This window comes from Seriola dumerili, unplaced genomic scaffold (genome assembly GCF_002260705.1).
Source record: "Seriola dumerili isolate Sdu_G_001 unplaced genomic scaffold, Sdu_1.0 BDQW01001787.1, whole genome shotgun sequence".
NCBI classification, from domain to species: Eukaryota; Metazoa; Chordata; class Actinopteri; order Carangiformes; family Carangidae; genus Seriola; species Seriola dumerili.
Window position 1 is genome coordinate 74624 of NW_019176042.1, and position 25748 is coordinate 100371.

General features: G+C 41.0%; 3 protein-coding genes across 4 annotated transcripts; 1 reads left to right on the plus strand and 2 right to left on the minus strand.

Moving 5' to 3' along the window:
* Window positions 1-860: 860 nt before the first annotated feature.
* On the minus strand, window positions 861-5758 carry nfatc2ip (nuclear factor of activated T-cells 2 interacting protein). Its single transcript, XM_022768642.1, has 9 exons — window positions 5724-5758; window positions 4148-4246; window positions 4006-4066; window positions 3784-3913; window positions 3562-3642; window positions 3057-3297; window positions 2811-2955; window positions 1705-1820; window positions 861-1602 (listed from the first exon to the last, which is right to left on the minus strand). The coding sequence occupies exons 1-9, from the start codon at window positions 5733-5735 to the stop codon at window positions 1441-1443; spliced, it is 1047 nt and encodes a 348-aa protein (XP_022624363.1). The 5' UTR covers window positions 5736-5758; the 3' UTR covers window positions 861-1440.
* A 790-nt stretch (window positions 5759-6548) lies between these two features.
* sgf29 (SAGA complex associated factor 29) lies at window positions 6549-12227 on the minus strand. Of its 2 annotated transcripts, none has more exons than XM_022768632.1 (10): window positions 12151-12227; window positions 11446-11519; window positions 11219-11294; window positions 11008-11080; window positions 10747-10811; window positions 10535-10664; window positions 9598-9744; window positions 9439-9474; window positions 8511-8673; window positions 6549-7911 (listed from the first exon to the last, which is right to left on the minus strand). In XM_022768632.1, the coding sequence occupies exons 2-10, from the start codon at window positions 11509-11511 to the stop codon at window positions 7795-7797; spliced, it is 873 nt and encodes a 290-aa protein (XP_022624353.1). In that variant the 5' UTR covers window positions 11512-11519; window positions 12151-12227; the 3' UTR covers window positions 6549-7794. The 2 variants fall into 2 exon arrangements, with proteins under 2 accessions (XP_022624353.1, XP_022624355.1); XM_022768634.1 differs by having other exon boundaries at window positions 12087-12214.
* Window positions 12228-16989: 4762 nt separating this feature from the next.
* On the plus strand, window positions 16990-19124 carry nupr1 (nuclear protein 1, transcriptional regulator). Its single transcript, XM_022768635.1, has 3 exons — window positions 16990-17218; window positions 17302-17437; window positions 18753-19124. The coding sequence occupies exons 1-2, from the start codon at window positions 17122-17124 to the stop codon at window positions 17427-17429; spliced, it is 225 nt and encodes a 74-aa protein (XP_022624356.1). The 5' UTR covers window positions 16990-17121; the 3' UTR covers window positions 17430-17437; window positions 18753-19124.
* Window positions 19125-25748: the final 6624 nt, after the last annotated feature.

Below are 25748 nucleotides of genomic sequence, written 5' to 3' on the forward strand. Positions count from 1 at the left end.
GACATATATAAGCATATAGAATTTTTACATGTATGTTGTTGTAATAAACTTGTATATATAAATTAAATATACAGTATATCAATAACAAATACGGTTGCAACACGTTGCACCATATGAAAATTCATCATAGATATTATTCTATATATGTACATATACATAAATATACATATATACATAAACTTATATCTTCATATATCCAGAGGATGTATATATGTGTTAATAATATTCCACCTGAAACAACTCAAACAGGTCAGAGTGCTTCTCTGGAAGGAAGTTGAATTTGTTGGTGAGATCTTACTTTTAATTTGCTTTTTACTGCCGTTTGTATTTTAATTTAATGATCAATTGTTTAATGACATGAAGGAAACGAGAGCTGAGGACATGAACGACTCATGACACAAACATCTGTGTGAAAAATAACTTTATAGTTGAAAATCATGTATCAGGGTGTTTATCATTGGTGTTGCTCATTATTGCAGTTAACTGATGTTCTGTAAATGATTCACATAAACTCATGAAGTTCAGGCCACACATTCAGTAATTCATGAATCTGTAAAAGGAGCCATGTTGTTTGTTGTGTTGTTTTGATACAGAATAATAATTTGCTGAGAAGACAACTGCACTTCAGCAGGAGTTAAACTAGTAATGGAATATTTTAACCATGAATTATTGATAGTTTTACTAAAGTAAAGGAGGGACGGAGTCATAAGAGTGCCATAAAAAAATACTGCTGTAAGAGAATAAGAAAATAAATGTAGAAACATAGAAAAATAACAAAATATAAAAGAATAATTATAAGCATTTCAACTTATTTTCACATTTGTTCATATGTATCTGTATTTTAAAATATATTTATTTTTTGCATATAAATGATTTATTGCTTTATTTTTCCTTATTCTTTGCTATTCCTTAAAGGGCTGAGCTGTCAATCAACTGGCTTTGGCCGGGAGACACATGCACAACATGGATGTGGTAGCAGTTTAAATCAAATTATTTATTCCTCTTTATATGGCCACATTTATTTTTCTTCTTTTACAGATTTATTATTTTTTATGACGCTGCTATGACTCCACAGCTCTGAGCTCTGAAGGCTTTAATATTACTTCAGTTTTCTTACAGAATAACATCAACACCTCTTATGGCCATTTTCAATAACAATAAAAAAGACAATGTAAAAAGGTAACAAGTCAAAACCATTAAAGCATTAAAACAGGTTTTTAATTCCAGTGATTTACAGTGTTGTTTATGTCTACTGTTGTTTGTTGAATAATGTTTGTTTAATATATATAATATAATCCCACCTCAATCTGAATTGTTGTATCTTTGTAATTTCAACATTTACAATAAAGTGAATTTTACAAATAATATTAAAGAACAACCGAACCAAGGATTTTACATTTGCTTTTCACATAATAGAAGGTATGAGACAACTTTAAAGTCTTAAATCCAAACTTCGACAATGTCTCCGTCCTCCATGTCCAGCTGAGCCGGCGTCTGGCTGTCCGCCACCTTGGAGCCGTCGAAGTGGAAGCGGACTTTTCTCTGAGCGCTGGGCGACATCCTGGACAGATACTGGGAGAAGATGGAGCCAAGCGGAGCGTCCTGAAACGAGACAAACAGATGACATGATGCGTTTGAGTCCTGCTGCGAAAACAAATAAACACAAAGCTGGTGATGGAGAGAAGAGGAGGAGGAGCTACGAACTCTGTGCAGAGAAAACTCCTGTGAGGAGTCTCGGTCTTTGCTCTGCAGTCGAACAGTGATGATGCTGCCGCCGTCGTCTGCTTCGCTTTTATCCTCCGCTGCCATGACGACGCACTCTGCACAACAAAAAGGAGAAAACGGTCTGAGCTCATTTTAGTATTTTCATATTCAGTATTTGTACTGAATGTCTTTGAAGTGCAACCACTGTGAAAAGTCTGGAGCTCTGATCTGCTGCAGCTGTAGAGGACAGCGGACTGTGTCACTGTTAACACTTTACTGACCTCTGGTGGTGGAACAGTAAACTGCAACTATGGTTACAACTGAGCCCAGTCCAATCATCATCATCATCATCATCATCATCATCATCAGGATAATGTTTTCTTTTGAAGATGAAGATGAATGATAAAACTATTGGAGACTAATCTTTGTTCCTAAAACCAAACAGCTGTTGCTTTTGGAAGATGGCGGCATGCACGTATCTGCAGCATCTGTTTATCTATTTATATTAGGATTGTATTAATTAATGTGTGTTGAAACTATCTATTTTAATTGTTTTTAACTAATGCACCAACCAGGAGTAGCTCTCCTGATTTTGTTGAATTTTTCACAGTACAATGATAATAAAGGCTTTTTATTCTATTTTATTCTCTTTTAATCACACCGGAACCAAAACAACAAAAGGAAGCTTATTAATGATATTAAATCCTCTTAGAGCTGAAAGAGTTTAATTAAGTCATTTATTAAGCAAAAAGGAAAAAACATTTCCTCGTTCCAGCTGCTAAAAAAAGAGAAATTTGCCCTAAGTTCTGCAAAAAAAGACAAAAAACCCCCCAAAACAAAACGGTAAACAGCATGTTACTCTGTCCAACAGGTCTCAGGGTCTACACAGAAACTTTACCAAGCTGAAGAAGTTGATGAAATCTTTCACAAGCTTTTCAAATTCATGTAAAGTTGTTTACTAATTGAACTTCTTGTTGTAGTTTCTCTACAAACTGTTAAAAACTGAGTTTTCTGACAGAACCTGAACGTCACACTGAAGCTGCATCGAACAATTGATTAATAAAGTTCATTAAAAAAAACAAACAAACGACAGTGACATTACTCACCTATGATGTCTGCGATGCCGAGGCCGAGCTCGCTGACGGTGGCGTCTGTCGGCAACTCCACTTCCTCCCTCAGCAGCAGGAGGCGAGGGGGCGGGACCTTGAGGATGACGGACAGCTGAGCCAACACGTCGCTTAAAGGCGTTGACTGAAAACATACAAATACCAACCACACGTTAAAGAGTTGACACCGACTTGTGCTACAACATGTTTTCATCATTTTCGTCTGATGTTGCTCCGCCCACGCACAGACAGCACGGGGATCTTGTGGACGTCTGTCCGACAGCGGATCTTCAGGGGGATCTCCCGGACCGAGGAGCTGTACGGAGAACTCTGTGGGCCCGGGTTAGGGGTTAATATGATGACATCATCGTCCTGCTCCTCCTCAAGCGTTGGAGAGGGGGGGCCTCGGTGGCGTCCGGACCTGGTCCTGTTCTGATGCTCCGGAGACAGGAGGGAGTTCACCGCCCGGAGCCTCCTGTCGATCTCACTGAGGAAGAACAAACAGGAAGTGTTTAAATCTGAGACAAAACTGTTATCAGCTGTCCTCTTCAGAAACACCTCCCCTCAGTCACAGGATGTCACAACAGCTTTAATCAGCACACGCACGACTTCATCTTCTAATGAGACTCGTCAGTTTCCAAGTGAGATATTTTAACATCCACCAGATAATCTGAAGATGGTCCTACATTCTCCTACTGATAAATGCTGGTTTGGTACAAAACAATGAAGTGAACTGAGAATCCAGACTCACCTGATCTTCTTTTTCACCTGTCTGGACTGTTTCTGGACGGGACTCTCGGGAGGTGGAGGAGACGGGCAGCGAATGGTTTCTCTGACATTCAGACAGAGGTGAGAAAACATTCATATAAACTCATTCATATTAATTAATTAAAGGTTAAGAGATCGACAAGTGACTAAATCGGTTCAACAGGTGAAATATGTAATATCTGTTCTCTGGAGTGTCACTACCTACAGTTTGTCGTGTTCTGCTTTGTTCTCCACGTGTTCTGCTTCGTCTTCCTCTGAGTCACTGAGGGCGACGACGGCTGCCGTCGTTCCTCGAGATGAAAACTGCGACCACAAACTGTCGTCTGCAGCATCGTCTGGTCAACACAGAAGAGAAACATCCAGCCTCACTGCAGGAAAATCATTCTGTTCCTCCACAAACACAACACTGTTCAAGTTCAGTTTTTACCTTCATCTTCTTTCTCTGTAAACACGGGAGCCATCGGCTTCAGCTGCAGACTGCTGCTCACCTAGAAGTAAAAACAGTCAGGTGACTCAGGTGAAGACATACTGTCAGAAAGGCTTGTGTCAGCTGAGCGCTGCGTGTTTACCTTGCTGGAGTAGACCGGCACCGGGACGATAGCTGAAGGGTCGAGGATGCGTCGGCGTTTGGGTGGCGGCTTCATAGGCTGCACGTCACTGTCAGACACCTGAGACACACAGAGGGAAGCTGCTGAACTGCTGCACAACATGTATTTTCACTGACTGGTGATGCGTTAACATCAGTGTGTGACAATCTGTAAATATGCAGAAGTTTAGGTTTTGAAATATTAGAAAATACAGGAAAAAAGGAGCAAAGTAGCAAATCCTCACTGTAGGGGCCATTTACTTACATATGTTTTCTATTATTTATTAATCTGTTTGAGTTTGGATTACTTTAATTAATGTTTTATTTTTTGATAATATTTTCTTCGTCATTAGTTTCTTTATATTATTTGCTTATTTAGTGTAGTTAGTTTGGTTAACTAATATTTGGGTAACACTGAGGACTGGTTTAGGACCAGCATGCACCTGGGCCAGAGCAGGAAACATGATCCCTCTGTTCTTTGGCTTGCTGCTTGTTTCGTATGAATAAATCAAAAAGAAAACACAAAAGTCTTGTTTGGACAATATATTCTTTTGCCTGCGTAAACTACATCCCCCATGGTGCATCAGTGGCCCTTTTGATTTAAAGATTGGACTTAAATTTGTTTGAAAGACAAATAACCACTATATTCACATTGAAGAATCTGCTCCCATCAAACAATTACTATGAATCAAGAAATAATTGACAAAGTAATCAGTAAGTAAAATAATAATCAGTTACAGACTGTAGTTTGTGGTATTAATATCTTAATATGTAAAACTACAACTAGTGAACTGACACAAAATAAACAATTAACTTTAAAAAAAAAAAAAAAAAAACTTTTTAAATCTATAAATCAAGTTGTTTTTTGTCCTGTATCAGAGGGAGGCTGTTACTGGTCTCTACCCAGGGACCCAGAGTCTCATAGTCCGTCAGATTAGTGGCAGAAAAACGATGAATTGATGAAAAAAAAGCATATTCTTAATTTTTTTGGGTCAGTATTAGTATTAGTTAGTATTTCGTTCATTCCGAGTGGACGAGACACATATTAAATACCACTGTAAATGACACTTACGACTTTTAAATTGGTTTCTAGAGAGAACTGAACCTCCATCAGAGGCAGATCGATACAGAATGTTTAATGAACTGATCAGCGTTAAGTTAACTAACGGTTTTTAATGTGGCTCGTTCACATACAGTCAAATAACAGTGTTAACATTTGTTTACGTGGTTAAATCGGTTAAAGTTTAAAAGTCACTATCGTTATTTTTTCTTCAAAGTAAAAGTGAAACCGAAAGAACCACCAGGTGACACTGAGGTAACACGAGGCTTTTATTTTGAAGAAGTCAAATCAAATCAAATTAAACGTAGCTAACCTCCGACGACACTGATGCTAACGGTTAGTTAATCTCCGCTGTTGGTGGTTTAATGTGTTTCCGCCGCTTCACGACTGAACCGTTCGCTTCTCTTTTCTTTACAACATCGTTACTCTTCTTCTTTAAAACACCGTTCCCCGGTTAAGTGTTTGATTTCAGGCTAAAAGCAGCAGATCTGTCACTCACCGTCTCAGCCATGATTGTTTCTTTTTCCGCGCGTCCTGCTGCCTTCAAGGTCCGTGGGATATAATAAACCCATTAGCGGATTTCCCAGGCTAATGCTGCCTTCGGGTACTGTGGGACTTATATCACACATGAATGAAGTAGCAACTGACTTCTACAACAACACTTACACACACTGTAAGAACACCCTCTTACAAATTGAAAAATATATATTATTTTATATTATTATTTTATTATATATCATAATTATAAAATGATGTGGTATAATCAGGAAAATGTATAAAATAAAAACACATGAATCCTGCAAAACTTTGCTGTCCAATATGAAATCAGTGCTACCTTTGTAAAACTTATAATGTTCATTATTTATTGGTTTATTGAGTTTTACAAGTTCTACATTAAAACGACGGTTAAATCAGCTCCTGTCTGATAATCTCAATAAAAAGAAAAACGTATATTATTACCAGTGTTGTCACTAAAGCCAAACAACGTAATTGTATTATTATTAACTTGTTTTATATAATAAACTGTTTCGCAATATTTTGTGGGATTGCTACAAATTCAATCCCACCATATGTTCTTCAATTTATTCAATATATTTCATACTTATATTCAACGTTTTTCAGCTGTGATTGTTTCTCCTTCCGCGCGTCCTGCTGCCTTCACGGACTGTGGGACATATACTGCACATGGATGAAGGAGCAACTGACATCTGCAACAGCTGTAGTAGTACAATTATTCATTTATTTAGTTTTATTGTTGGAGGAAGATACTCAGATACTTCACTTAAATAAAAGTAGTAATACAAATATTCTTTATTATTCCACTGTTTTTCCCTCTAGACGCTTCAACATAGAAACTCCATTCAAACTTTTAAATGTTAATTTCAATCAGGACATGATCGGATGTATTCAGTTTTTTGATTTATTCCATATTTTCCAAAATATTCAACGTTTTTCTGACATTTTTCCCGTTCAGATGAATGGGTGGATTGTTCAATCTCCAGTTTTCCACAACTTTTCGTGCATTTTTCAACCCTGTCTGCTCTTCCATACATTCAGTTAGAAACTCCATTCAAAAGTCAAAATGTTCAAAAAGCTTCCTTCATTTTTGTTTGTGTTCAATTTCAAAATCCTGTTCATAGTTTTTACACAGTGACGGTTCAAGTTTCATGAACGTTTCTGGACCTGTCCATGCTTTTTCTTTGGGAGAATAACAACAACAAAGGAATGAGACGAGCAGTTTTTCACTCTGGTCTTTTAAGTTTTTGTTCCACACAACAATCATTAAAACTTCACATGTAAAAAATATACACTCAGGGCCAAACAGACCCCACGGCAGCATCATCTGGATATTTACACTGATGTTCTTCTACTGGCCACTACATGCTACAACAACATGTTCGAAGTCGGTGGGAAAAATGTCCAACTTCTCCACTATAGTACAAAATCAGTTGTGTCCCAGCTCCATACTACATGCAAAGTATTTACAGTATATACTAGAATACTGTTTTTGCAGTTAGTATACAAGAAACGAACATACTAAACAGGAAATGATTTAATATAAAACGCCACTGCCAATTAAACTTCACAAACAGGAAGCAAAATGTTTTTCCAGATGTTTTCTGTTAATTTTAATCTGTTTACTTTGTGTATTTATTTGTGGGACAACAGGGTGGTTTAGTCTCAACACCTTCCAGTGTGAACACAGGATTACAGGATCTGGGACACAGCTAATGTGCTTCGCCATGAGACGTTCAAGTCTCCGTCGTAAATTTCACTTCTTCTGTGTCTGGTGGTGATTTGACAAATTCAATCTCATTCAAGAGATGTTACATTTTTGTTTGTTTTGATTGACAAATGTCTCGCACCTCAGCTCCTGATCGTCACAGATAATCCAATGATCAACCAGTATGAATCCTGAACCAGAACCTGCTCCGAAAGCTGCTCTATCCCTGAACACCTGCTCATCTAAAAACTGAAGTCAGAGCCAGTTCAAAATACAATCCTGCTCCTAAAAACAGGCTCCATCTCTGTCTTGTGGTGTAGATCTGCTTTTCGTATCCAGGCGTCCGTCACTTCTTCTTGTTCTCTTTGCAGGCGACCACGTATCGCTGAGCCACATTCAGAGGAGGGGAGTAACCGTCTGCGTACGACGTGTCCTCAAACAGCACCGAGTAGTCGTCCTGAGGCTGTGAACAGACAAATGTTAAGGTCAGAGGCTGCAGCTGTAAACGGTGACGATGTGTGTCTTATAGGTGAAATCCTGGTTTTAAAAGACAAAGACTGAGCCGTGATTTCAGCTGTATTTACTTGTCAAATGGAAAACGTCTGATAATCTTAACTGTCAGTTATCAGTTAAATCAGACACGTCACTCTCTGTCTTGAGGTAATGGTGCATTCTTGAAATCTGTGGTAACATTAAAGAATTCATGAACGTTTTGACGTTTAAACATTAAACATGGAGACCTCCTGGAAATATTTACTGAGCAGGCGTCGCTCAAACGTGACAACAGGTCCATCCTCCTCCAGTAGCAACAAGATTCAGGGGACGGAAAGACTAAGACAGAGATATGACGTCTGCATTATAAGATGGATATAATGTGTTATATATCTGTTGGAATAAGGAACGTGAACCTGTTGAATTAAACCTGTACCGGCTCTAAAACTCCTGACTGGATCCACGCTTCACTGAACTCGTCTACATCCTGACCACAGCCACCTTCCCTCTGCTTTTTCAGCATCTGAAAAAACATGTGAAGAAGCCGCTGAGCTGTGAGCAGAGTCTCACCCTGTGTGGCGGGGTGTGGATCAGGGCCCGGTAGAAGCAGGTGGTCTGAGGGTAGAGGGCCAGCACCAGCTGGTCCTTACTGAACAGGGCCTCGGGGTCCGTCTCTGGGTTAGCCTTCCACTGAGGCAGAGGGATGATCCGCCGTCTGCTCAGAGTGTGTCTCCTGATCTCACACACACACACACACACACACACACACAGTTAGAGACGACAGTGTCAACAGGTCTCTCAGCTCATGTAGACACTAAACAGAGACACACACACCGTCCTGCTGCAACAGAAACTCACTACAGCACCAAATTTGGATTAATCCGCTGCTGAAAATAGTCCCCAGCAACATATACAATTCCTCCTGTTTGTTTGATAAAAATGAAACTTGATATTTGTGAGGTGTTTTTACAGATTTACGTCTTCAGTAGGAACCAATGAGCTCAGAGCTGAGAGACACAGACAGAGGAGGGAAGGTGTTGCGAGACGGACTGTGAGACAATAAGACAAATACAGAGTAATGACCTTTAACTAAGTGACGGTGGATTAATGGTTCCAACTCCTCCTGAAACCACAAACAGTGTTTTTTACTTTTCTGTTTGTGCAATGATTAAACAAACAAGATAATATATACACACAATGTTAGTCAGAGAGCTGTGCAGTTATGAACCTTGGACGGAGACTAACTGTTTCCCCTGTTTACAGTCTTTATAAATATGTTTCAGATGGAGTTAGAACAAATACTGAACATTGATAAAGCCTTAAAATGTTCTTGTCTCTGCTTGTAGCTACATTAATGTGTGTTTTAACTGTTTATCGAATGTTTATATATACATATGTATATATATATATAGAGAGAGAGAGAGACCCAAAGAATAAAGAGGAAAGAGAGAGAAGAACATGAAGACAGAACAGAGATGACTGTAGATGAAGAACTCACTCTTTTCCTTCTTCATCAATGTCGTCCACTTCATACCTGCAGGGAGAGAGAGGTCACATCTGTTCAGTCCAGCTGTGATTTACATCCTGACATCTGGACCTCTCACAGTTATTGTGTGTGTGTGTGTGTGTGTGTGTTTGAACTGTGTGGTGTTCTCACTTGTTGGTGGAGTGGTTGTAGCTGACCACCTCAGCCAGGATCCACTGCTCGTCTCCGTCCACAGCCTTCACCCTCGCCGCCACTTTGTCGCCCTGTTTGGCCACGTAGTCGCTGCTGGCCGGGGTCGCGCCGCACAGAGGGGGGGGGCTGAGGGTGGTCAACACAGAGGAGAAAACGTTGGACGTGTCATTTTAGTATTTATGATTTTAGATTTCAGTTAGTGGGCGATCGGTCGCAGCAGAGTGAGTCTGGACTCTCGACGTCTTTGAGAAGCCTGAGCCGCAGCGAGAACACAGTCCTCCACAGGTCACAGGAGAAGATTAGAGTTTATCAGTGTTTCCTCCATCAGATGTGCTGCTGTGCGCACGTGCATGAGCATGTGACGCCGGACGACCTTACAGCGGTTACAGATGGGGTTATTCATGTTCACCTTGTCGTGTGTTTTGATTCAGCTGCAGCTTTTGAACCTGAAGGCTGAGGAGACGCAGACAGCTGCCGAGATTAATGTCCTACAGAATATAACTTTACACTATCTCTATTACACATAAATAAAGATAATATAAACTTGTTGATTGAATACATTTGATTCATTTGTCAAATTTAAATGTTGAGGAATGAATTATTACAGCTATAAGCCTCCAAACGACTCCACAGTGGCGACTCATTCCTCTGCACGTTTGTGCAAGAAAAACAGACATTTTCTCTCATTAATTCTCAGGTTATTAGCTTCACGTCAGTTAAATAATCTGTGAAATAGTGAAGCACGGACATTCGTTTTTCTTGCACAAATGACGTACAAATGATTGAAACTCCTAAACTACTAAAGGCCTGTGAATACTCCCTGAGCCGCCAGGTTTCAGGCGCACGCAGCTGCAATCCACTGGAAAAAAAAACTGTTCAGCCGTGACTCTGCAGAGAGAAGATGAGCAGCAGTTACCTCTCCCCCGGCTTCCCGATCCACAGAGGGAGCGTCATGGCCGACTGCTGGAGCAGCGTCATCAGGACCCCGCGCCTCATGGTCTTCCTGGGAGGGTCGCTGTCGCTGTAAACTCCTGCCATCTTAGCAGCTGCAAAAAAAAGAAAAGGACATTTCATAAGTTGAAGAACACAAACTTTCAAATTTGATCAGTGTGCTGTATGTTTTCATACCTATCCTCCTCTCCTCCAACAAAGACTTGATTTCTGCTATTTTATCAAGAGCATGACGCAGGATGCTGCGGAGGGAGAAAAAAGAAAGAGGTGAACAAGACAAAGGGATTTTAGAAACTTATGAAAATATGTTTAATTTCAAACAATTAAAGCCCTAATTATCTCAAACTTTCCTCCTGTCACATATATCTGTCAAGGCAGCAGTGACATCACGTCAGTGTGGTGGTGGTGTCCAGGCAAAGTGAGTGTGTGGCCACTCACCTACACTCTGCCTCGGCATCTGCTTTGGCTGTGGTGTACAGTCCCCTCAGCTTGGTGCGGTAGTACGGAGACGCTGAGGAGAAAGACAACATGTTTGGATGAACTGGAGCAGCAAATAATACATAGTTAGAAATAACTAAATTAGGTAAAAAATAACAGGGTGTTTGTTCTCATAGTGTCTGGAAATGGAGAAAACACTGTAGTGACTGACTCTTGTTTTCCGTCTGCATCCTCTCATGTGTTTTCTGAATGTTGAGCAGGTTGTGTTCGCTGCGTGATCTCTCCTCCTGAAGACAAGCACATATTTGGATCTGGTTAACTTGAATCTTAACTGGAACTTGATCACACATCCATGTAAAACTTGACATAACAACACCCAGCCATGTCGAAGTCCCCATCATCACTGTGTAAAGTTCATAACTGATGCCTGTATCTTACCTGTGTCTGTTTGATGAGCTGATGGAGCTCTGTGAGCAGCTCGGCAATCTTGGTATCAGCTGACATGTCCGTACCTATGAGATTTTTACATTAAGATAAGAGTCTTGTTACAACAGCGGTCACACATACAAAACCCCATTAGAAAACCTGTCAATTTAAAGGCAGGGGGCGCTGATCACATGACCAGAACCAGTTCGTGAGAGCACAAACAAAATCGTTATTACTTTACTTTAGTGTTATAACTGTGCATCAGAAGATAGCCGAATTAATAAGTGGATTACTTAATTTAAATCAACGCCCTAACAGGTTATTAGGTTTCCTGAAAAACAGATCATATCTGAATTCACAGATTTCTGAATGGAGTTCGTTGTAAACTTCCCTGATTGAGAAAAAAGGGCTCATGTTGAGGCTACAGCAACAACTGGGATATTTTTGGGTGAAAAAATGTATAACCTTGTTTTATAATGTTGGTTTAAATGATAATTTTACCGCTAACGATGGAAATAAACAAGGTTTGATGACGTTATAGCCGCTGAAGTGCTCGTTAACCGGGTTAGCAACTGGTTTGTTTCGCTAATGTTAGCTAGGTTGTTGGCTAAACTGTGAGATTTGTGCTCATGCAAGAACAACATTGACCTTACCTACTCATCCCAACACACATAATACTCTTTATTTCCCCTTGATACAGTCTGTGAGGCTTCTTACCGGCACTATTTCTCTGTTTGTTTGTTGTCGGCCTGTAAATTACTCGGACTAGCTTCTTCTTCGTTGGTGTTACCGAGAGTCGGTGAACCAGCTTCACCGTGCTCACCGCCGCCCGCTGGAGCAAAGTGGAACTGCAGGTTCGTCACAGAAAATGCTGTCCTGCTCTCTGACACTGCACCAATCAGAAAAGGTTTATAGTCTCTAATTAATGGCTTTATTAATGCTTAATAAATCACTTACTAACAATGAGCAGCTTGAAATCCTCCTGCAAAGAACTAACCTCATTAATTAATTAGTGAGACATCTCCAGGGGACTGATTGACCACCATGTACAAGGCTGTTTATTAACCATACACAGCTTCAGGCTTATTATGTTTGCACCATTTATGAACTTATACATGGAGTCTGACTCACTGTGGATCTGTGAGTGAAACTTACACTGGTCCAAATGTAGAGAGAGCAATGGTTGATGGGAACACATTTCATTAATTTATTTTTACAACATTTTGAAGTGAAGAACTTTTCGTTCTGTTGGTTGAATAAAGACTCTGTTCCATCAGTGTGTCCTGGTTAAATCAGTGCTCTTGTAATAATCAGAACCAAAATACTTTATTGATCCACAGGAGAAATTAGGTTTCGTTACAGCTGCTGTAACAGCAAGTAATAGAGAATAAGAAGTAAGATTATAAAGATAAAGATGAAATATAAAGATGAAATATAAAAATATGTCCTTATACTATGATATATAAATAAAAATAGCAATATGTAAAGAAATAAGTGGATATGTGCCTCTGCTATTGAAAAGTGATAGTTAAAATATACAATATAAATATAAATGCAACAATACATGGAGTAATTGCACTTTCAAATTGCACTTGTCTGAACAGTATTGCACAGAGAATAGAAGTATTGAAGTATTGCACTCGTTTGTACTGTTGTGTCAGAATCACAAAGTTAGAATAATATAATAAGAGTAAATAATTAAATTATGGAGTAAGTAACATGTGTCCAATCTGCAGGTGTTCATGTTAATAATCAGTTTCTTGGTCCAGGTGTTCTGGACAGAGCGGCAGGTGAAGGACTCTCGACATGTGATCTTCACAGGATCTGTTGTTTTGGCTCGTTCTGCACCAGCTGTGCCAGATGTCATCACACAGAGACGGTCGGCCTGTGAATTAATCATTAACATCTGCTGTGGTGTGATGGTCACACCGAGATCAGAGGCCAGCGTATAAAAATACATGTTTATGGATCAATTATTCACTCACGATTTTAAGAGAATTTAAAGGAGAAATCAGAGTTTGGAAGAAGATTAGAGCCTCGTGAACATTTTTGTTTTGAATTCAATTTTTTTTCTCTCAGTATTCTCACTTTAAACTCTGAATTTCTGACTTTTCTTTTCTAACTTTTTCTCTCTGAGTTCTGAGACTAAAGTCAGAGTTCTCAAAAAAAAAGAAAGAAAAGATTTTACATGTGACCCTAATCCTCTTCCGTAGGGGCGTGGATCTGTAAACAGGTTGATTATTGTTCATAAAAAAAACACAGCCTATTTTAAACTAAGTTAAGATAAAGTGTGTGTAGCGATAAAGGAAAGTGTGTTTACATGGAGCAGCAGTGCAAGTTAATGTTCACCAGTACAAACAGTGATATGAGCCCATAAAGCCGATGATAGCTTATCTGTAACCTGGTTTTCAGTGCAGTGTGTGTGTGTGTGTGTGTGTGTGTGTGTGTGTGTGTGTGTGTGTGTGTGTGTGTGTGAGGACAGACTGTAACGGTTCAGTCGGGTCGGCTCATATTTCAGCAAATATTTACAGAGCTGAGAGTCATGAACAGACGAGGAGGAAGACATGAAGAGACGAGTGTGGCAGAGGAGAGATCCTGAGATCTGCTGTGTTTGCATCAACAGCAGAGCGGGGGGGGGGGGGGGGGGGGGGGGGGGCTGTGACTCAGTGAAACGTGTCTGCAGCCTGAGGAGGAGGAGCCTCTGCAGGAGGAGGGAAGTCACAGCTGCTGGTTTCTACGGTGACACGGATACAAAACAGGCGCTGCGTGTTCTCACTCTGCAGGATGTGAAGTGACACATGATGAGTCAGTGACAAACTCATGGTCACATGATGTCAACTCTTCACATGATTAAACATAAACAAACTGTTTTCAAACCAAGTCATGGTTCATCATTTGTTAGATATTCTTTTATTTTTTATTCCTTCCTCCTTCAATGTAGACGTTCAAACTTTCCATGACTCTGAGCGTCTCTAGAAACAGCTGTTGACAAAACAACCTCAACTCAATGTCTACTTTCTTCTTTTTAAAAAAAAATAAAGCTTTGTCTAATGATGAAGACCATGTGATGTGCTCAAAAGGTTCAGTAGTAGAGACAGAGTGGAGCTTTCTGCTGTTTTTAAGGTCAAGAATCAGCATCAGACTCAAAACCAGAGCTCTCAGTGTAACATGAGAAGTACATGTAACCTCACATGATGGAGGAGGATGGAGGATGTTGGAGGATGATGGAAGATGTTGGAAGATGTTGGAGGATGTTGGAGGAGGATGGAGGAGGATGGAGGATGATGGAGGAGGATGGAGGATGATGCGGATGATGGAGGAGGATGGAGGATGATGCGGATGATGGAGGAGGATGGAGGATGATGCGGATGATGGAGGAGGATGGAGGATGATGCGGATGATGGAGGAGGATGGAGGATGATGCGGATGATGGAGGAGGATGGAGGATGATGCGGATGATGGAGGAGGATGGAGGATGATGCGGATGATGGAGGAGGATGGAGGATGATGCGGATGATGGAGGAGGATGGAGGATGATGCGGATGATGGAGGAGGATGGAGGATGATGCGGATGATGGAGGAGGATGGAGGATGATGCGGATGATGGAGGAGGATGGAGGATGATGCGGATGATGGAGGAGGATGGAGGATGATGCGGATGATGGAGGAGGATGGAGGATGATGCGGATGATGGAGGAGGATGGAGGATGATGCGGATGATGGAGGAGGATGGAGGATGATGCGGATGATGGAGGAGGATGGAGGATGTTGGAGGATGTTGGAAGATATTGGAGGATGATGAGGATGATGGAAGATGATGGAAGACGTTGGAGGATGATGGAGGATGATGGAGGATGTTGGAGGATGTTGGAGGAGGATGGAGGATGTTGGAGGATGATGGAGGAGGATGGAGGATGATGAGGATGATGGAGGATGATGGAAGACGTTGGAGGATGTTGGAGGATGATGGAGGATGTTGGAAGATATTGGAGGAGGATGGAGGAAGATGGAGGATGATGGAGGATGATGGAAGACGTTGGAGGATGATGGAGGATGATGGAAGCAGAACACTGACTGTCAGTGACTGTGAAAAAGGTGAAGCGGTAAAACTAATGGAAGGAAGTGAGAGAAGAAGAAGAGCTGGAGGAAACACAGTCTGGTATCGTGACATAAGATCCTGGACGGTTTCAGAATCATTATATGGAGGTTATACAGATGTTCAGCAGGTGTTTTACAGTTTGATATTTTTTCTTTAGTTAATGAATGAATGAATTCATTCATTCATCAACAGGCTGTAGATCAGCTGACTTTTGACAAACCAAACAGTCTCTCTCCGCTCTCACTCTCAGATAAGTTCAGTTCAAAGTTTGTTTTAGAGGGAAACATCACACGGTGTTGAACAGCGATTAGAGAGATATGCCCCCCCCCCCCAGGCTGAGGTCACTCTCTGAACCAGGTCAGGGCTGTGTGAAGACGGCAGCTGCTGATAAACAAAGAAAACAGAGCTGCTGCACAAATGAAGGTCAGGCCTCACACACCGTCTCCAGAGTCCATGTGACAGAACAAAGTGGATCATAAAGCAGAAGCACTCAGCGTTTTATCTGATCGTGTCGTTTATCAGAGCCGGACTGTAACTACACGGAGAACACCTGTTCCTTTGATGTGACTGATCAGACCAGGATCTTTAGACTCAGTGTGTTTAAACTTGACACACTTTTCTTCCCCTGAGCTGTATCACTGAGACACACCTCCATGTTGGAAAACCAATCTACAGGAAGTAAAACTGAACAATTGATAAATGAAATATAACAAAATCAAATATTAAAAAAAATTTAGGGCATTATTTATGGTGTGTGATCAAAGGGATGTTTTGACTTCAGATTATTTTTACAACTTGATTAAAAAAAAAACTGACTTGCTGATATGAATGTTGTTGGAACATCTGTGTTTAATTGTACTGCTATTGTAATTAAAGTTGTGCTGCAGTGAACCTGTGAATAACTGCTCTGATCACAGAGGAAAGTATCTGGTTGTTCTGCTTTTAGGGAACATGAGCTTCAGTGAACTGACCACAAACCATCAGACTCATGACGAGCTGCAGCTTTTACTGTTTTTAACTTGGAGCTGAAAACTACAGAAGAGTGACGCATTCGCTCAAGAATAAAAATCTGCTCAGTTTTTCTGAATTAACGACATAATTATCTCAGAATATTGAGATAATTAATGTTAATGTTAATTTAGAAAAAAAAAATCTAGAAAACTTTTCTGTAAAAAAAATCTGTTTTTCTGAATTAAAAACAGAATTAAGATTATAGGATTTTTTTTATTTCTTTAGGAAAACTTTTCTCTAAAAAAATTTTGTTTTTTTGGAGATTTTTTCAGTTTTTTTTTTGACTCTAACTTCTCAAGTGAACGTATAAAACTGATGCAACATCTGTGCAGCAGAAGGAGGAGACCTGGCGGGGGGAGTGTCTGTCTGAGGGCGGGGGGGGGGGGCTCAACGGTCCAGATATAAAACCACAGGGAGACCTCTGGAGGAACAGTCTGTTGTTTTTCTGCTCAGTTTGAGACAGAAGAAGAAGAAGAAGAAGAAGAAGAAGAAGAAAAGAAGCGAAGAAGAAGAAAAATAACTTTTTTTCCTCTTGTTTACAAACTTTTTTCCTCAGAGGAACTTCTGGAGAAACAAACATGAGTCACGTCGACGTGAAGAATCTGAAGCCCACATCTTTTGAAGACGAATACTACGACGAATATGAATATTACAACTTAACCGACAAGTACGCAGGTGAGGCTTCCACACAGGTAACCTTCCACCTGGACTGAATGCGGCTGACAGGCGTGTTGAGTGATGCGATGTGTCTGTTACAGAGGGCTCAGCCCGTAAAGGCAGGACAAAGAAGGAGGCCAGCGACAACACCAACAGACCCAACCCCGCCGGGCACGAGCGCAAGATTGTGGACAAACTCCAGAACAGCGAGAAGAAAGCCAAAGAGTGACCGCTGAGGTGAGACTGCACCTCTGTTCTGAGATCAGTGTTACATCTGTGTTTAAGAGTGGCTGTCATGTTTGTGTTTGGTGAAGTTGCTGAATCATTATTATTATGATTATTATGATTATTATTATTATCGTAAATGCTCTGTGATTTCAGGAATCAGTATGAACTTTAAATTTACACATTTCTAAATGATGTCCGGTGTATGAAACTTTTTGAATGTTTGCGAAGTGGTAGGAAAAGTGTTAGAAAGACTTTGAGTGTTGAGAGACAAAGAAGTCGGTTAAAAGTACTTTTCCTGGAAGCGCACCAGGGGCGCCCCCTACAGGTTGGATCAAAAAAACACATTTTAAAATCAGTGTTCAATCTTTGTTTATGTCTGATTAAACTTATGCCGAATCTGAGAATGACTGTCATGTTTGTGTTTGGTAAAGTTGCTGAACCGTTTTACATGCGCTGGGATTTCAGACACCAGCATGAACTTTACATTGACAACATTTTACATGATGTCTGGTGTATGGAACTTGCAAACTTGGAAAGACTTTGAGCGCTGAAGATGTTTTCATGTGTGAGACAAACAAGTCGGAGGTTAAAAAATCTTTTTCCTGAAAGTGTCCCTCAGTACACAAGGGGGCGCTCGCTACAGGTTGGATCCAAAAAACTAATTTTGAAATCGGTGTTAACTCTTTGTTTATGTTCATAGCTCTGTGCTGAATTTAAGAGTGGCTTTCGTATTAGATTAGTAAAAGTTGTTGAATTATTTAATTTTCCCTGTGCTCACATAAATGAGTAAATACTTTAAATTGGCAGAACTTTAGAATGATGAGGCAATTTGTAGATACGTTTACACCATAGACTCTGAATAAGGTTTAAACATACTCGTGATGTGTTTAAGGGTCTGTTGTTAAATATGACAAACATTCAGCGCACCAAGTTTCCTTTCTTTTAAACCGGGGCGGTTGGTGCGACTCAAAAGCAGATTTTTGTGCTGAAATAAAAGTTTCCTGTTTGTTCACCATGTGCTGAATTTGAGAGGGGTCATTTATTTTGTGATTGGTAAAAGTTACAGGATCATTTCATCTGCACTATACTTCCACAGATACTTTAAATTAGCCAGTTTATGAATGACGTCTGGCAAAGGGAACTTTTAAGGAAGTTGGTGTAAATCAAATACTCAATGTTTCCAGGCTTCTTCATCACAAAGCTGCGAAAACATTCAAAACCATGAAAGGAACTGCAGTAGACGTGACCTCAGTGTCATAAACGGTAGTTATGGTTTTGCATAGACATGTTTTTACCACAGTGTGATCTCATTTCTCTGACGCAGGGCAACTCGGACGGCTCATCCCGGACACCGACCACGGCCTCCTTGGCGACGGACAGAACGAGACGTGCAGACGGCAGGAAGGAGCGTCTTTGAGCTCCGATGGGCGAGGTTCTACCTGGGCGTGAAGAGGAGCCCGCAGATCCAGATGTTCCAGCTGCTGCTCCTCCAGTGAGACGGGCAGCAGACTGAGGCTCCTCAGCCTGTAGGTGTTGTAAAGCACTCACCTGTGGCGGGGTGCACCGGGTCCCTGTTTGGACCGTGACGGTGCACGGTGGTGGTGGTGGTGGTAGTTGGGTGATTTTCTGTGTCTCAACAAGTTTCAATGGATTTTTAAAAGAAAAATATTTTTTACATTAAAAACTTTTTAAGTGACTTGACTTTGTGTCTTTTGTCTCTTTTGGTTTTTTATTATTATTTTACAGTGTCAGAGTTCAAAGTTCACACTAATTTACAGGTGAATCTTGATTTCAGTCGAGCTGGATTTTACACCTCAGTACTTGTTTGGTACAAATCTACAGTAACAAGATGGGATGAATGAATCACTAAAAATAAGTAAGAAATCAAAAACTAATAATACCTGCCACAATAAATTTTAAAAGACGATAGGAAACAAATGCATGAAATGAGTTGAACTGGTCAAGATGAAAACTGAGGATCACTCAGGTTATTACAGTTCATCCTCAGATACATCTACAAATACATTTTATGAAGTGTGAAATATGAGAGCTTTAAATATTATATTGTATTATATACTTATAAATCATATTAAAGATCATGTGTTGTAAAAATAGTGTCGCACAAGTTTATTTTACATCCCTGGAGTCCTGAAGCTCGACTGCCTCTGATCAGGTGACGGCAGCTCTTCAGTGTTTGGGTCCAGACTGGTTTAAAGGTCACAGAACAGGAACCAGAACCTCGGCGTGATGGAGAGATCCAGAGACTTTGTGAGCTCAGACCTGCAGAGACTGAGGTCTGGATCCACCAGCAGGTGGCAGCAACTGTCCAACATCCACAGACTGTAAATGTGAGTCTGGACTCACTGCTGTGTGTGTGTGTGTGTGTGTGTGTCTTTAACACAAATGAGCATTAAGGAGTGAGTGTGCGGTGCGTTCGCTGCTCCTCAGCCCACCATGATGTCATGACAGAGCTTGTTTGTTTTACCTTCAGCTGTTTGCTGCGTCAGATCCGCGGTCTCACTCTCTCTCTCCTCACAGAGTTTTCATATACAAACTTTTGGTTTGTCGGAGCTGCAGTTTTAGAAAAGAGGTTATGCAACAGTCTGGAGTTACGTAACAAAGACAAACTCAGACTCAGACTGAACTTGAAGATGTAAATCAGAGGGTGAAACTGATTAAAGGGCTGATGTTCTTTATTCAGCTCCAGCTGCCGGAGTCTGACACGTCGTCCGTCTCTAGTTACAGTCAGTAAAATACCATGAAGCCCAGTGAGTGCGTCAGTGTGGAACATTTTAAGTTGCATTTCTTTGACACAAACAAAATTTATATCTTTTACGTTTTGACTCTTCACCATCAGTTACAGGCTGGAGATCAGTTTCATATCGTCTTTTACAACATATCATGAAATCACAGATCGATTAACTTCCTTCATTAACAAAACAATCAACTAATCCTCAAAGAAAGTAATTGTCAGATCAGATAATGAAGAGAATTGTTCTTAAAATAAAGGCAAAAAGACAAAGGAAAAGATGTTTTTAAAGATGTAGTTGATTTGAAAAGGCCATACACACAAATCATTTATTATTTTGTTATTTTGAGTTAACAGAATTGTCAGGTTTTGCAGTTATAAGGAACCCAAAGCAGACCATCCAAGAGAAGGTGAAATCAGTGATTTATCAAGTGAAGGAAAAACAGAAACTCACAAAAACCAAGAATCCAAAATACACCAGCCGAAATCCAAGAACGAAAGAAAACACTAGAGGAGAGCGAACGGGGAGAGTGGAGAGAAGCAGGAGTACAACCGGAGAAAACAGGAACCAGGACGAAGTGACAAAGACAAACTGGAGCACAGAGACTAAATACACACAAGGGAGGCAGGTGATGGAACGCAGGTGAAACACATTAGGGCGACAGTCAAACTGGAGGGAAACAGGACAAAGACAGGAAGTAAGAGATGTCCGAAATGTCCAATCACAAAGAGTCTTTAAGGCAAACTGTCATCTCTAGATCAATATGTCAACCTGTGAACAGCAGCTGAATGTGTTGAATAATAACTCACTGTTTGTTTTTGTTTTTCATATATTTTTGTGGTGTGTGTTTTCTTTTCTTTGTTGTGTGTAAATGTTTCCTGAAGAATAAAACCAAACCAATGAACCTTGAAATATTTGAGTGTTATGTCAAACACCTGAACGCACCATCAGTCTCGTCTCTGTGAGGACAGACTGTCTCCTGCGGGGAGGAGGAGCAGGTCCGGCCCGACCTTCAGTTCTCTGGAGAATCCTCCTGTTTGAGTTACTGACACATTTTCATAAGTGATGTCTGAGTTCACTGCAGAGCCCATCAGTCTATTTCTGTGTAACCCTGACTTCCTGTTTGGCTCTGGGTGTTTGAGTCTGAGTAAATCTGCCGCCGCCGCTGCGGCTCGACAAACAGGAAGCAGAGCGGAGTTCGAATCCCCCCGTGCAGCAGGATCTGGCTCCGGTGCCGGAACAGGGATCAGGATAATTTAAAGAAACGATCCAAAAACTTCAAGAGGCTGTTACATAACCAGCTTCATCATATAATACACACACACACACACACACACACACACACACACACACACACACACATACATCACCCCCCCCATCATCTCCCCCCTCTGCAGAGGAGATACCAGTGCTTTTAGAAACTCCCCTGGTTGCCTAGCAACTAGTCCTGAGGATTGCCAAAAGAGACCTCACATTTGTCTGTTATGAGCATGATATGCTGTAAGTGTGTGTGTGTGTGTGCGTGTGTGTGTGTGTGTGTGTGTGTGTGGGTGTGCTGTGTGTGTGTGTGTGTGTGTGTGTGTGTCTGTCTGTGTGTCTGTGTGTCTGTGTGTCTGTGTGTCTGTGTGTTTGTCTCATGAATGGTGTCTTGTACTAGATACACTTTATGTTCAATGTTAATGGCCCTGAAGCTGAGCTGATGTTTGTGTTGTTGTTTTCAAGGTGTTGCTGCTGTTGTTGTTGTTGTTGTTTTCGTTGCTGCTGTTGTTGTTGTGCAGCTGCTGTGGCTGGAAACTCTCCAAATTCTGCTGCTGTTGGTTTGTCAGTTTGTTTTTTGTTTGTTGGTTTGTTGGTTTGTTGGTTGGTTTGTTGGTTTGTTTGTTGGTTGGTTTGTTGGTTTGTTGGTTTGTTGGTTTGTTGGTTGGTTTGTTGGTTGGTTTGTTGGTTTGTTGGTTGGTTTGTTGGTTTGTTGGTTGGTTTGTTGGTTTGTTTGTTGGTTTGTTGGTTGGTTTGTTGGTTTGTTGGTTTGTTGGTTGGTTGGTATGTTGGTTGGTTTGTTGGTTTGTTGGTTGGTTGGTTTGTTTGTTGGTTTGTTGGTTTGTTTGTTGGTTTTGTTTGTTTGTTTGTTGGTTGGTTTATTGGTTTGTTGGTTTATTTGTTGGTTTGTACTGGCGGAGTGAGGATGTCTCCAGTACACCCAGTGGGTTCAGGGTATCTCAGCTGGTGTCTTCATACAGCAAAACAACCTCTGCCACAAACGTCAACCACTGAATTCAGTCTTAAAGTTTCATTGATCCAGATTACTTGAATTTGCAAACTGCAACATGTAAAACAAGTGATTGGTTAATATCAAACTCTCTTCTTTATCTCTTACATTAAATATTAATAAACCACGACCTCAATCCTTTTCAAACTTTAACTGAGGTGTGAGTGTGGAAACAGGAGTTAAATCCTGCTTTGTTGTGTATCAACAGGAGACGGGCCGCATGATGTCTGATGACAGCAGCTACAGCGCTACAGAGAAAACATGAACCTTTATCCTATCATGTGTCTCTGTTGTACAAAGATGAAAGAGATCAGTAGATGAGTATAGACACAGGTGAGTCACTCAGCTCAGGTGTCACTGAGCTGCCTCCGTCATTGTGTCGTTCTGGTGCGAATCCGTCCTCCATGTTTGTTGGCAGATGTTTACAGGCTCAAAGGTGAGAGAGCCGGAAGGTAAACATCAGCCACATTTATATCTCCTGTCACACAGCAGCATGAAAACAAAGGCTTCTGTCAAAGAAATAGAAACAACAAGAAGAAGAAAACACGGAGGAGTGACTCCACTCATCATAACAATGTTTAATATGAAGCATCGTCGAGATGAATGATGCTGATGATCTGTGGTTTGATGTCGGATGAGTCGACAGAAAAGATCAAGCTGCTGTAATGAAACATCCCGACGGCCACATCTGATACCTGTTATTAAAGTGAAGGCGGGCGCGTGTGTGTGTGTGTGTGTGTGTGTGTGAGAGAGAGAGAGAGACCTTGTGTTTCTATGCATATGAAGACCAAAACAAATACGTATTAACAAGGAAAATCAGTTCCCTCCTTTGTTAACGAGTTAATTTGAGACTGAAGAAGGAAGAAACATTTACATTCTTCACTTAAGCAAAAGTGTTAAAACCAAAATGTCAAAATAGTCATGAGCAAAAGAAATATAATCACAATATCCAGCTCTCAGATGTAGAGTAGCAGAAGTTTGAAGTAAAGTACAAGTACCTCAAGATTTGTCATAAGTCATAAGCCCCGCCCACCTGGACCCACCATCCAAACCTTTGCAGGATTTGGTTTCTCTGAGTGTTTTTACCTGAAATCTGCTTTATTTTTATTAAATCACTCAGAAATTTATTGGATCATGTGTGTCCATGTAGTGTGATCCACAGAGGTCAGAGCTGCTTCAACAGACTGAGAGGTCTGATATTAAAGTGACCTCTGATCCACACGCACACACACACACACACACACACACACACACACACACACACACACACACACACACACACACACACACACACACACACACACACACACACAAGGTGAAAACACACAGCTGCAGGTTTTCAATCCACATTTCCATAAATGAGGCTCAACACTCGGCAATTTAAGAAAACACACAAATAAACAAAAAACAAAGAGTTTAAGAGAAAAACATTAAGGAAACATCTCGACTAAAACACAACCGAACTGAAGAGCTGCTTTACACACATCTCAGTGTGAGTGTGTCGTTGTGTTTTCAGTGTGTGTTGTAGAATTGCTGGAGATGTTTTTCTTAATGTGTTTGTGTTTTGTTAAATTGCTGTGCGTTGCGTTCTCTCCATGATCGTTGCTCTTTAATGTTCCTCGTTAGCAGTGAGGTCAGCTGATCTAACTGCAGGAGAGAGAGATACAGTCTGTGCTTCTCCTCTATGTCTCTCTCTCTCTGTTCTCACTCTGCAGGTCTCTCTAACCTGACACTACAACACTCATTATTATTATTAATTAAATGATTACTATTATTATTATTATTATTATTATTATTATTAACTTGTGCTGATATCATTACTTTTTTTAAAACCAAAAACCAAATTCATATGGTTTTAGTTGATTTTTAACACTAAACAAAAAATGGAAAACTGAAAACTAAAAATGAAAAATGAAAAATGAAAAATGAAAAATCGTCGTCGTCATCGTCGTCGTCGTCGTCGTCGTCGTCGTCGTCTCCTGCTTATCCGGATCCGGGTCGTGGGGGCAGCAGCCTCAGCAGAGAGGTCCAGACGGCCCTCTCCCCAGCCACTTCCACCAGCTCCTCCGGGAGAATCCCGAGGCGTTCCAAGGCCAGCCGAGAGATATAATCCCTCCAGCGTGTCCTCGGTCGACCTCGAGGTCTCCTCCCGGTGGGACATGCCCGAAACACCTCCCCGGGGAGGCGTCCAGGAGGCATCCTCACCAGATGCCCGAACCACCTCAACTGGCTCCTCTCGACATGGAGGAGCAGCGGCTCTACTCCGAGTCCCTCCCGGATGACCGAGCTCCTCACCCTATCTCTAAGGCTGAGCCCGGCCACCCTGCGGAGGAAACTCATTTCGGCCGCTTGTACTCGCGATCTCGTTCTTTCGGTCATTACCCAAAGCTCATGACCATAGGTGAGGATCGGAACGTAGATCGACCGGAAAATTAGTTATTAGTAAGAAGCATGTCAAATATTCAAAGGTAACAGCTCTGAGATATAACTGAATGTTTGTTGGTGTGTCCAACTGTATTTAACACGGCCAAGGACCCACAGCAGCACATCACCTGTGAGATCATGATAATGCTGAAGAAGCAGGAGTGACAATACATCACCAGGTGGTGGGGAACAGAATGAAGTGTTTCTGGTTTAAAAGCACCGTCCTCCAGCTTTTAAGAAATGGAAGGTCTTTAGTTTGGTTTTAAAAGAACACATCTAAGATCAGCAGGTAAACTGTTTCAGGTGCACAGATGCTAAAAGCATCTCACTACACTTTGAAAATGCTCTAGGCACATGGAGATTTCCACCATGTGATCTGCTGGGATTGTAAACTAACAGCATGTCTGAGATGTTCTGTGAAGCCAGACCAGCAGGTGCTTTGTGACCAAGAGGAGGATTGTTTCAATTGTATTCTGAAAACAACAAGTAGCCAGGGAAAGTTTCAGAGAAGAGAGTTATATGGTCAGATTTTTGGTTGGACTGCAGCAGCACTGACACTGACTGACTGACTGACTGACTGAGTGATAGAGTTGAGTTTTACTGTTAAACCTTTGGTCAGCTGAAGACCATGTGACATGAGTCATGAAGTTACACCATTGGTCTGTTGACTTGTTTTTACTGGTCTAGACTCCAGGTGTTCACAGATCAGTGGATTTAAATTAAGCTGTTTTCTTGGGCTGAAATATGAAATGTAGAAACCCAACACATCACATTGGGAGTGAGACACACACACTGGAGACTCCATGAAAACACGATTAAAGCCAAACAGAGTGCTACAGATTGTGGGCACATGTGGGCCTCCATACAGTCTCTAACTGAA

Coding starts and splice junctions, on each gene's coding strand:
- nupr1 (XM_022768635.1), top strand. CDS start 17,122: ATGAGTCACGTCGACGTGAAGAATCTGAAGCCCACATCTTTTGAAGAC. Junction 17,219..17,301: donor CTTAACCGACAAGTACGCAG/GTGAGGCTTCCA, acceptor TGTCTGTTACAG/AGGGCTCAGCCCGTAAAGGC.
- nfatc2ip (XM_022768642.1), bottom strand. Junction 2,956..3,056: donor ACAAGATCCCCGTGCTGTCT/GTGCGTGGGCGG, acceptor GTATGTTTTCAG/TCAACGCCTTTAAGCGACGT. Junction 1,603..1,704: donor AGGAGTTTTCTCTGCACAGA/GTTCGTAGCTCC, acceptor GTCTCGTTTCAG/GACGCTCCGCTTGGCTCCAT.
- sgf29 (XM_022768632.1), bottom strand. CDS start 11,511: ATGTCAGCTGATACCAAGATTGCCGAGCTGCTCACAGAGCTCCATCAG. Junction 10,812..11,007: donor GATGCCGAGGCAGAGTGTAG/GTGAGTGGCCAC, acceptor CTCCCTCCGCAG/CATCCTGCGTCATGCTCTTG. Junction 10,665..10,746: donor GTTGGAGGAGAGGAGGATAG/GTATGAAAACAT, acceptor TTTTTTTTGCAG/CTGCTAAGATGGCAGGAGTT.